The 12,746-nt window shown below is 37.8% G+C and overlaps 1 protein-coding gene across 3 annotated transcripts in view; it reads left to right on the top strand.

Annotated features, from left to right (window-relative positions):
- The window catches only part of LOC126752276 (uncharacterized), a 141,172-nt gene that overhangs the window by 102,698 nt on the left and 25,728 nt on the right, over nucleotides 1–12,746 (top strand). For all 3 annotated transcript variants that reach the window (XM_050462975.1, XM_050462973.1, XM_050462974.1), the window contains exon 5: nucleotides 12,411–12,546. In XM_050462975.1, the coding sequence (XP_050318932.1) occupies nucleotides 12,411–12,546 (136 nt within the window). The remainder of the gene's footprint in view (nucleotides 1–12,410; nucleotides 12,547–12,746) is intronic.

Here is a 12,746-nt window from a genome sequence, read left to right as displayed (position 1 = left end):
CGTGCTCACTCCCTGCGCCATTGTGTTTATTACACCTGTGCAACATGTTGCAACGTAAATATGAGCACACACATGTAAGTAAGTAGACAGGTTGTTTTTAATTTTCTGGCACCATGATTCAGCAGCAGCACCAAAACACATCACACACATACACACACAGGGTTGCTATACTGCTTGTTAATTTTGAAAGTGTCAAAGGCTTCGTTGGAGGCAGTTTGTTTTTATTTCGTCTCTTCGAGCGCCCAATTGTTTTTCGTTTTATTTGCCTTCACTTGCTGTGTGTGAAATTCTCACATTTTGCCACCTTCTATGACGGCAGCATATATGTGCTTGCCGCTGCTATGCCAAATCCACGAAGCAGGTGCCAATTATATTTTTTTCCTCGTTTGCTGGTACAATTTCTCCAGTTGGCATCTCGTTTTCGTCCTTTTTATTCACTTGCGCATAGACTCTTCAACTATGTAACTGTTTTTTTAAAACACGGCTTACATTTTTCCGCATATCTTGCATGTGTATTCCATGGTTGTTGCATGTTGCATGTTGGACATGTGCAGGTGTGTACTTTTAAGCAGCTAGTCACATGACAGCCTTATGGTCACGAGTTACGAATGTGAACGCTCCTTGAAAAGGCGAATGTGCTTTCTTGCTCAAGCTGTGATATTGGCCTCACATTACGAACAGAGATTTTTTGTACCAAGAGCCATACAATTTCGTTTAAATTATGATTACTTGCTATCAGTAGAGAACCATTTCAAAAGTATTAATTCCCCGTATCACAGCGTATCGAAAAAATTCCACAAATCGGTAAATGCGCAAAGCTTTTAATTAAGGTTTCTGTTTTTTTGTATTGAAATCCTAGCTGATTGTAATTAAGTAATCGATAGCCATGCTCCTGCAATATTACTAAAATAACGGTATATGCATAAAAGTTGAGTTAATATAGACACATAATAAAGGTTAATGCATTGGCCACTTTGACAAGTGAATGACCACACAACATGGCACGAGGAAAAATATTGTTAAATCACAGTGGACACTGTTACCAGGGTCGCTGTTGGGTTGTTGTATATGAGCGCCACAGTACATGCGCGGCATAAGCTGGCATATGTTTACCCAGCCGGTGTGAATATGTATAAATTTGTGGAGCTCGATTTGTTTATTATGTAATTAGCAGGTATAAATATGTACCCAACAATGACAGCCAAATAAAAGTAAGCAAATATAAACACGGAATAAAGCTCGACAACAAAATCATTGGTATTCATGACGCTCTACCATGTACTTACACATAAGCAGGTCTGCTTGGTAACAACTGTGTAATTTACCGCAGTATAAATATTTTCTCAAGAGCTTGAGAAAACCACCCTTGATATGGCATGACCTTTAAACATTTTGAATTGACAAGGAATGACCAGTGACAGACTAGTGCTTAGTGGGGAAAGTGTCGAAGTTACAGTTGAGTTGAAATTAATAATTCCACGCATTATTGGCATAACAACAATTAAATATGATAGAGTAGATAAGTAAAATGTGTGATTTCAGAGCGACAGCTTTTACTTTTGAAAAAGGATTATATATGTGGGATGGCAACTCTATCCTGAGCGAGCTGTTGCATCATCTCACTGAATGGAGGACGACGAGTAGGAGACGAAACGGCGAGCGCGACTGATCGAGCATTAAAAAGAAGCCTTGTTACTTTTGAATTTTTCGTTCACTTTTAATTAAAATACATTTTCTTGTTCAAATAAACTTAATGCTACATTTAAATAAACTAAAATCTACATATATTCTTCTAAAAATATCTTTGATTTAATGTCATACTACAAAGAAAAATATGATGCTGACATTATTCACGGCATACCATAAGGTCAAACATTATATGATGTTCCATTAAGATCATATGACCAAATATCACATGATTATCTATTAAGATCATATGATCAAACATTACATGATGTTCCATTAGAATCATACTAAAAATATACTACTATAAATGGTATAAACCAAAATTCAAAATGACATTAAAAAGTTTATATTACAGCAACAACAATGGAGACTGATTTGAAAAATTACCAGGAACGGACCGTTTTTTATAAGCAGTCAAGGATTAGCAAGGTCATCCAAAGTTAGTTGTAGTTTCGGAAACTATTGATGCCGTTGGAAAATTGATATCGCAAGATCATCATGTGACCTCCCGAAATTTGGCATTATTGGGGCCAGTGAAAATAATATAGAAATTCTCTATATTTTGAAATTTTTGTATAAAAAGGGAAGAATGAAAGGGAGGCCACTAATGAAATTCGTGAAGTTTACGGCGACAATGTTGTATCAGTTCGTATAGCCAACAATGATTCGCTCGCTTCCGTTCTGGAAATTTCGATGTGAAAGATGCGCCTCGCTCTGGTCGAGCTATCGTTGAAAAAGTCGATGAAATTATGGAAAAGATTGGCCAGGACCGTCACATAAGCACGACATCGCTGAGGAACTTTTTTTTAATATATTTTTATTTATTGTATCTGCTTTTTCTTAAAGCCTAACAATAAGTAATAAAATCTTAAATCTATTTAAAACACAAAAAGAAGCTCGATGTTTGGGTAGCACATGAATTGTTTGTAAAAAATTTAATGAACCGAATTAACATTTTTGCTGAAAACAAATGAAAGCGACCCATTTCTGAAGCGAATGGTAACAGGAGACGAAAAGTGGATCAAATACGACAATAATGTGCGAAAAAGATCATGGTCCAAGAGTGGTGAAGCTCAACAAATGGTCGCCAAGTCAGGATTGACGCCTCGAAAGGTTATGCTGAGTGTTTGGTGGGATTGGAAAGGAGTCATCCTCTGTGGGCTGCTCCACAGTTTACTGTCAACAGCTGAATAGACTGAAGCAATCGAAAAAAAACTGCCAGAACTGATCAACAGAAATGGCTTCGTCTTCCATCAGGACAACGCTAGACCACACACATCTTTGATGACTCGACAAAAACTGGGAGAGCTTGGCTGGGAAGTTTTATGCATCCACCATATAGCCCTGACCCATCGAACTACTATTTGTTTCGGTCAATGCAGAACTCCCTTAATAGAGTAAAGTTGGCTTCAAGAGAAGTCTGTGGAAATTACTTGTCGCAGTTTTTCGCCTGAAATTTATACACTGATGAAATAATGTCTCTAGAAGAAAAATGGCACAAAGTGGCCTTTCATTATAAATATAAAAAAATAAGCTGAAGTATGATTAGAAATACGAAAAGATCTTTTCGACTACCCAATATTTAGGAGAGGGTGTACTACCCATCACTCATTTTTTATACCATTCAACCGGCACATACAATTATCCACACATGTTCACATATTAAATCAATTGAGTTCAGTATAATATACAAATGAAAACAAATATTTTCAATAATATAATAAATAGACGAAGGCGTAGGATTATCGGTGATTAGATACTTTATATATAGTATACTATATAATATATTGGGTTCCCATGGCTAAGTCAATAGATGTGTTTGTGACGGTCATAGTCTACTCGTATGACCTATTTATACAGCGCCTTTCTTAAATTAGCCACAAACAGGGTTGCTCGCTTATTAGCGGCACAAGTTAATAGGAAATAATAAGTTTCATTAACCACTTTTGTGGGTTATCCAAAAACAACAAACACCGCTGCACTTAAACAGCACGCATAAACAAATATCACGCTACTAAAATAGCTTGAGAAAATTAAATAAAGCTTTTTATTGAGCCAGTGCACATATACGTGCGTTTTATTTGCTTTAGTCGCTTGTTCACCACATACCGTCTCACGCCACTTCCCAACATGATACACCGACTGCCGACTGTTGGAAGTGTTCATTTAAACTTCATCTTTTCGAGCTTAGAAATGAAAGTTTTGGCCAAATCTTCATAACTGTTTGCATGCTCATTTGCTGGTCAACTTTAGCGCTGAGCTCTATGTTTGCCTGAGTATATTTGCTTAGCTAAATTCAAGCCAACACCACACCGCTCAACTGCCTTCGCCTCACCACAGCATGAACGCTGGCATACGAAAGTGTTGAAAGTACTAATTTGCTTTGCATTTAAGAGCGCAAATGCGAAACTTCAAATGTAACAACAGCAATAACACTGAAGGGCCCGGCCCCTATAAGTCCTGCCTGGTGGTTCGCAACCAACGCTCCGGTTTAGTTGGTTGGTGAAAAAACTTCAACGAAATTATGCTGGCTTGAAGTTTCAGCGCTCGCAGTTAGAAAGGGCTGGCCGAGGGTGCAACAAAGATTCAGTTGCCTCCCGGAAACAAAAGACACCACTACTTGAATAGTTTATGGCGCGTCCATACATGTGTTGTAATGTGAGCGTGTGTGTGTGTGAGTAGTTTCCGAGCATGCTGTTGAATGGAAATCGTGCGGAAGTCCAAAGAGAAAGCTTGACTAAAAACTGTTGTTGAGCAAGTGGCAGATAAAATGTGAAAATTACCTCTTACCAACACTGCAACATTTTTGAAAATGTGTAGAAATTTCGTTAACCCAATTTGGAGCGAAATATGGACAACCGGGCAGCGTCTGAGGACCAGCTACTACACGCTCGAGCGACAAACGATATGCACACCACACATTTGTTGGGGGCAAGTGTTAAGTAAACAAGCACTTATTTTGTTGTCGTGTGGGTACAACAACTTTCTGGTGGCAACACATTTTGAACTTAGCTCGGTTCGGTTAGTCAGTTATAAAGTTTTCAAATGTAAATATTAACAAAATTAAAACGAAAACTTGCAAATATGCTTAATAATCATAACGGAAATGCGCTTAATTAAACTTGACAAAAAACAAAAACAACAATGTTCGACAAAAACCAAAAACAACAGTGTTCGACAAAAACAAAACCAACAATGTTCGAATGTGGTGGTCATTTCATTTATACGGAGATTCAAAGTGGCAGATTCAACAAATAATAGAGTCATTTTTGGCACTGGGGACATCTAACTTGGATGTGACTTGTAGGAAAAGGGATCTATTTTCACTTTAATTGAATATTGTATATTTAAAACTTTATTTTCATTCAATTGCCCATGAAATATTCAAAAATATTAATTGATTTCAATTCAAAACTTTTCTCAACATTCAAATGGTAGCCAGTGTCATGGGAACTCTTTAGAACAATTCAAGATTCACTAACCTTAAAAAAGAAGTTAAGTACACTAGTTTACGTTTTGGGTAGCTATAACTGAAAATGATAGTAAAAATTTCCTAACATGTATGATTTTTTTTTTTGTTGCAATCAAGAGGTATAAGTCAAACCACTACCATTTATTAAAATGACAAAAATAGCGGACTAATCAGTACAAACTAACTATGATATTACAGAATGAAAAAAATATATAAAAAATTGTCTTTTAGGGTGTAATGTTAGAGAAATCCACTACTCCTCTCAAATACCGAAACAGCACTCACGAATTAGATACAGAGGTCGATAAAATCGAGACAATTTTAAGCGCCTCTTTCAATGAATACACACTTTTAAGTGTTTTGAGGAAGAGAAATCTCCCTCCTTTGTGTGACTGTGACCTAAAGGACATAAGAACGCTACCGCGGAAAGCCTTCAATGAAAGTTATATGACCGAAATTTGACAACCCTTTAAAAATATCATGAAGCAATATGAAAAAGTAGTCAAGAACGCTAAGTCAGACTCAGCCTTCTACACATCTCTAAAAAACTGCAAAGAATGTACCAGGTTGAGCCAAATACTGTTCAAACACACTATTGTTGAATATTTAAGGACGGAGGTAGGAGCATGGACCACCTATGCTGAGGAGTCGCTTAAGGTTCCTATGAACATGTATTTACCGGGAGGTTTGGCAATCTATGATACTACATGTACAAATAGAATAAGCCGCAAATACACAGAGCAATCCATGGACCTCCTGATGGGTCGCTTGAGTTCTTATCTCCCGGGAGGTCAGCAATCTCTGGTATAAGGTATTCAACCAATATAAGCCACAAGTACAACAAACCAATCTGGTCCCATACTAAGCAAAGAAAAATCACATATGCCATTAACAGCTTCTTACTATATACTTACATAAAGCGGGGAGCCTAGATGGGTGGTCCAGATTTCTTTACCGCTACAGAAGCTAAAGAAACCAATGGTTCCAAGATTCGAAATGATCTATAAGGCAAGTGTCCGATTATCGTATACCCCAAGAACCAAAATCAGACAGAATAACACAAAAAAATGTTAAAAATTTAGGCCGATATGCCTCACCTTAAGCAGTAGCCTACACAGACCATTTAGTGGGCCAATTGAGAAGTCCTCGGACATCAAGAATTTGTATGCTAAGTTTAGTCGTGGGGAAAAGCGACGAAAGCATCAAGAAAGTGTTCAAAATAAAAAATGAGAATAAAGTGAAGTTGTTCGAGATCGCAGGCACTTTAAGGAATAAGAATAAATAAGAGAAAGCTCTATGCAAAGTGGGTGCAGAGCGAGCTCACTTTGGACCAAAACAACGACGAGTTGATGATTCGGAGATGTTTTTAGAGATGTTCAAGCGTAATAAAGCCGACTTTTAGCGTTGATGTGAGACAGTGGTTGAAAAAGGGCTCCATGGATCTGAATGGACTGCACACGATAAACCACTCCAAAGCATGGAAAAATGCAACGGTCGGCTTGCAAGTTTATGGTGTCTGTATTTTGGGATGCGCAGGAATAATTTGTATTGACTACCTTGAAAAAGAAAGAACCATTAACAGCGACTATTATATAGCGTTATTGGACTGCTTGAAAAAAGAAATCGCCGAAAAAGGCCACATATGAACAAAAATAAGTGCTGTATCACAAAGGCAGTGCACCTTGTTACAAGTCAGTGAAAGCGATGGCAAAAATCCATGAATTGGGCTTCGCCTCTACCGTACTGTAAGAATCTAGCTCCAGTGACTATTTCATTTTCTCAGATCTCCAAAGAGCGCTCACTGGAAAAAAAATTTCCATTCACAATCAGTAAAATTATGGATATAGCATTGCGAACTTACATCTATGAGCCGCAAACAAAGGACTAGGGGTTAACCATAATTAGACGGAACTGATGCTATTCACTTATAAAACCAAAATACTTCAATTTCATTTTCCCTCCCTAGATAGTACTACAAAATAATAGTTTTAGTAGGAGAGGGGAATGCTATAACAATCTATACCGAGGGATCAGATGGGACGGGGTTATGCCAACATCAGAGGATCTTGATATCTCTATATCCTTCCGTCTATCAAAGTCAGAAGTACAAGGCAAAGAGCAGCCCGTGGATTTCACCGAATAACTATTGCTAGCGCTATCATCGCCAATGACAAACGCCAGTGTGGTTAAAAAAATATGTAAGGCTTTACGCGCTCAGGCAGGTCAACTCCACTTGTTCATAATTTAAGTTCCTCGCAATAGAACCATTTTCTGTAACGAAAAAGCAAACTAGTCGGCCAATCCAGGAGCATCTCTAACTCGCTAGGTACGATTAAGAGGACGTTAAATAACCAGTTTGAAGCAATAGCTCAGAACAGCTGAAATTATACAACCAAATGCAGAATAGCGAAACAGATATGTACAAAATATGACAAGACAAAAACTAAGGACTTACTAAATATGTTCAGGAAAAGTATATTTGGCAGTCGAAAAAGTCTTTTCGTATTTCTAATCAAACTTCAACTTATTTTTTTATATTTATACTAATACGTATAAATAAATAAACAAATATGAGTCATTTTGGTCGACCACTTTTCGTCATTTTTCCGCTAGAGACATTATTCCATCGGTGTAAGACTTTCATCAGTATAAATCGAAATTTCGAAATTTTCAGAACGGAAACGAGCGAACCATTGTTGTGCTGAACTGATACAGAATCTTCTCCGTAAATTTCACAAATTTCATTGGTGGCTTACGCAGCATTTTTTCCTTTTTTATACACAAGTTTCAAAATGTAGCGAATTTCTTCATTATTTTCACTCATTTTTGTTCATATGTAACTTTTTTCAACGTCCTCTTTCCTCCTTAAATTTTTTTTTTTTTTTTATTGAATGAAGCTTAAAATCTCACTTTTCCAACACACAATGTGATTGGTAGCATCTATTGACAAAATACGAAAATACTTTTTCGACTACCCAATATATGGTTCTTTCTTATTGACAAAAGCTGAATGTAATCGCTTCTGATTGAAATATCATTAAATAGCTGAATGTAGAAACAAAAATCTTTGCAAAAATAAGAAAGAGATTTTACCTAGCAAAACAAAAACAGCGCGCGATTAAGCATCGCAATTTTTGGCCTTGACCTTATACTAACTATGCTGAGCAAATTAGCTACCACATACACTCCACTCTCCCTCTCACTAACTTCATAAGCACAAAGTAAGCAGTGTCATTCATATGTGCAAGTAAACACTTATTTGTTGGCAAATCCCTTGTGGCTCAAAGCCAAACTTAATGCCTTTTATGACCGTGTTTTATCAAACCAACGACTCAGCACTTCAACACCCACGCGGATACGTAGGCGGAGACATAAAACCACAAAGTCATCTCTAATCGCCGTTATTAACTGATTGCATTCCACAAACCCACACAAATGCAAATCCATGGCGAATAGAACAAAGTAGGCGACACAAGGAGGCTCCGTAATTGCTGAAAGCCATTTGCAAGCGAGCACTAAATCTACATGCACACCTATTTATGTAGGAAAAAGTGTCTGCAGCTGGCATTTATAGTGCAGTCGTATGTTATCTGCTCTTTAAGAGTCTTTGTCGGCTACGCTCGTGAGCTAAGAATGAACACATGTGTATGTGCATGTGTTTGTGTGCACAAAACCGCAAGCAAACAAATTTGCTCACCAGCAAACAGCGCACAAATCTACTCGTACTCAAATAGGTGCACAGTAGTGGAGCACATAACGTCACACCCTGTATGCACATGCACTGGCGCACATGTTAATAGCATTGTTAGCACACATGTAGCACGGCTCATACACACACACACACATTACACGGTGCACATGAAGGGCGGCCAAATGCGCAAGCATAACTCATTTTTGCAATCTTCGCAAATTTGCCAAAGCACCAGGACTTACATACTGAGACCTGCCCCTGCATATACATATGTAAGTGGATGCCAGTCAGGATATGTAAGTTATGTAGGCGGGGAAGCAAACGTGCTTGCATTGGCGTATATAAAGTAGAGTTGAGCGCATATATCAAAGCAGCTAGCGTTTAAAGGCGCCCACCCCCTGCAGCCAACCTTGCATTTCAGCCACTAGTAGTCCCCCCTTAACTAGCCGTTAATGGTTTAAGGCACATGCAATGCTATACTCTCGTAGCGTTGTGCATGCATTTATCTTTCTCTGCTTGCCGCCTTCATTCGCAAGTTTTATGGGTTGCCATTTCCGCTTAACAACACTAAAGAAACTTGCATGCTTTTAGGCGCTGACGCATGCGCCATTTATATTGACATTCTCGAATAGCTGCGACTTTATAGCGGACTTTCTATTCTCTTTTCTGGTCGGATCTTAGGACCTCTACGCCTTTATGAGCAGAATGTGGACTTTGGTTTAAGAGAGAAACTTGAACGCTTTCCAAACAAAAAAAATATTAAAAAATGTCGTTTCTAAATAAAACTTCAGAACTTTTCTTGTACATAATTTAAGTAGAGTACGACTGACATTATTTTTCTAAAATTTTGAATTAAGATTTATTTCTACAACCATCACTATCATATTCGTCATTATTAATGAGGATTTAAATGAAGTTTTGACGTTTCATGCCAAATCACATCATCATAACTGTTTTTTCGAAATATTACTTATGACTTTGGTTCATAGTGGGAAATTAAAATGTATTCGAAATTCATTGAACCTTTCATCACCTTAAGGGGTCAGTAGGGTAATCCGGAATGTTTTTTGACATTTTTTTTATAGAAATTTTTATTCTACAATAGAACTTGTTTCACATATCATGAGGTATATCGTGAAGTGTATAAACATTTTTTTCGGAATTTTTTGATGACAGCTGTCGGAGAAATGGCTGGGTGAATGAGATGCGTGTTTTCACGATTTCTCATATTCAGATCATTTGAAACACAAAAACCCAATTTATTCTTAAAAAGTACGTGAATGGTTATCGTCCCTACTAGAATCATGAAAAAATGTTGATAAATGAAAAAGTAATTAACGTTTTTTTTTGTAATTTTTCCCCATATTTTTTTACATAAATTTTGTCATAACATTGTCAATAAATTATAAAAAAATATGAATCTAGTAGGAACGATAGCCAGGCGTTTTGTGAACATTAAACAAAAAATTAAGCAAATCGGTTGAGTAGTTCGACCGGAATCCATGTCCGCCAGTTTAAAAAAGTGTGTTTTGAGAAAAACGCGTTTAAAGTTTGAGGTGTGCACTCCGAGCGCTCCGAACGTCGAGCGGTATTATTATTTTTGGGCCTTTTTCGAAACCTTCCAATGATAAATTGGGTTTCTACATTAATTGTAAGAGTATAAGTGAACAGGAAATGCAAAAATAAAAATAAAATTTTGAAAAAAGATGACCCTACTGACACCTTAATGTTGCAATGAGTTTTCTCATAAAAAGTTATTTTCCATACCGTACACAAACTCTATATCGGAACCCTCAAGCCTCTGAGGCTTCGTTCTGGATACTGTAGCAAGTTGAACTCCTACTTATCCAGAATTGGCCCTGACATATCAAACATATGACCAGCGTGCAACGAGTCCCCGCATGACAATAGCCACCTCTTTGCATTCCCTGCTAACCCCACATATCTGACACCCCTCTCCCTATGGTCCGACTTCGTCGAAACAGCACGTTTCCTAGGACTACCGTTGGTGAACCTCGATTATATAATCCTTACCATATTAACGGGGATTAGGTACCCGTTACAACAACAGACCACCATATTTGTCAAACAAACTGAACGATCAAAACCAAGTTCTATGAAAAACTTTTTTATCTGACAAGATATTGTCACGATATCGGCTTCTGGGCGCAGTATAAAACAGAAAGGGCTATATATAAGTCGCAAATAAATAATGTCAAAGAGATCCTTCTGCGAAAGTGTAGAAGGGTGTCACGAAACCTCGATGTTGTGGCGCATTATTGCAAAAAACCCTACTTCTATGGGTTATCTTAGAAATGAGGATGGTGATTCGACTTCGGGCAGTGAGGAGTCACTATAACTACTCCCTAGCTTGCTAAGGAACTGATCCACTGAGGATGTGCCCCTCGGAGGGCTTCAGGAGGGCGGTACAGCCTTCTTAGATCTTCTGGACGAGCGCCACCTCACATGAGCGTTAAATTCATTTTAATATTTAAAGTTCACCCGACCTGATGGCATCATACCTGCACAACTTCAGCGCACGCTAAAGTTCAAGCAGCTGGTTGGTCCCCATCTAACCAAACTACGTTAGATTACGCCACATTCCCCAGACTTAGAAACCGGTAAGAGTGGCATTCAACCCAAAGGCCACAAAATACTTTAAGTTAATGCCAATTTCAGGACATTAGTCTCTCTTCTTTCTCGCTAAAAACGCTGGACGCGGACGCTGGATCTATGGAGCTCATGCAAGCGCAGTAAGCGTTGGTCACCAAACATCAGTTGTGTCCTTCTGGACACATAAAATGGAACATAGAATATAAATGTAACTACTTTTAGCAAGGTTCACGAGCCCGTAATGAGAGGTGTCCTAAGTGGCACTGTTCCATGTGACCTCACACAGTGTTGCTCAAATATTTGAGAACAACTTGTCAAAATTACAGGGAGGAAGATGAGGTGGAAACATTTAGCCACATCCTCCTCCATTATCCAGCTTTTCTCAGACTAAGTCAAAATTCAAAAAAATTTGCGAAAAAAAGTTTTCAATAAAGAATTTTTGCTTGTGTTCACAAATGCAAAAATTCAAAAAAAAATTGGGAAAAAAGTTGTCAATAATGAATTTTTGCTTGTCCCAAATGCAAATTTTTCCAGCTTAAAGCTTCAACCACCGCAATTACTCAATTATAATTCGCGCATAAATATGTATGTCTCTTATTCACATTTAATTCCCCTGGAACTGCGCACTGCAATCATAATTACGCCGTTTGTTTGCACACACTTGCTTTACTTTGTTTTTATTGTGCAATATTGACGTCCATTAATTTTTCATTTTCTCTACTTATTTTTTAATCTTTTCTTTGGGTTTTTTGCTGCATTTTCTTTACGTGAAGTTTTATAATTGGTGTACGCAATTTTCACTGACTTCACTTCCATTCATAAGATTAATTCACATTCTCATTTTTTCTTCAGTTCTTAAATATTATTGGATGGCCCAATCATTGCGCTCTTGTTTCACTTCTCATTTCACTTATTGATATTTCGCTTCTTCGCTTTCTTTTATTGCAGCGTTCAGCATCCAATGAGAGCCAATTGGTACTGGACTCGGTTACTGTCTCCACCACTGGCAAATATAGTTGTGAAGTGTCAGCAGATGCGCCATCTTTTCACACGGAGATCTCGGCCGGTGAACTGGAAGTGGTTGGTAAGTGTCGGCACATATACGAGCGTAATTAACACGAAGCGCGCGGTATAATTTTATTGCATGTCAAGGCAAGGAACGAACGGCGTTAATGACCGTTGAAATATTACTCAGAAGATATAAGAAGACTTAATTAAAGGTGGCAAAATATGACTAAGGTAGTCAGGTGATGAAATAATATATGTTCGGTTTTCGAGAGATTT

This window comes from Bactrocera neohumeralis, chromosome 3 (genome assembly GCF_024586455.1).
Source record: "Bactrocera neohumeralis isolate Rockhampton chromosome 3, APGP_CSIRO_Bneo_wtdbg2-racon-allhic-juicebox.fasta_v2, whole genome shotgun sequence".
NCBI classification, from domain to species: Eukaryota; Metazoa; Arthropoda; class Insecta; order Diptera; family Tephritidae; genus Bactrocera; species Bactrocera neohumeralis.
This window is presented reverse-complemented; position numbering and strand designations above follow the sequence as displayed.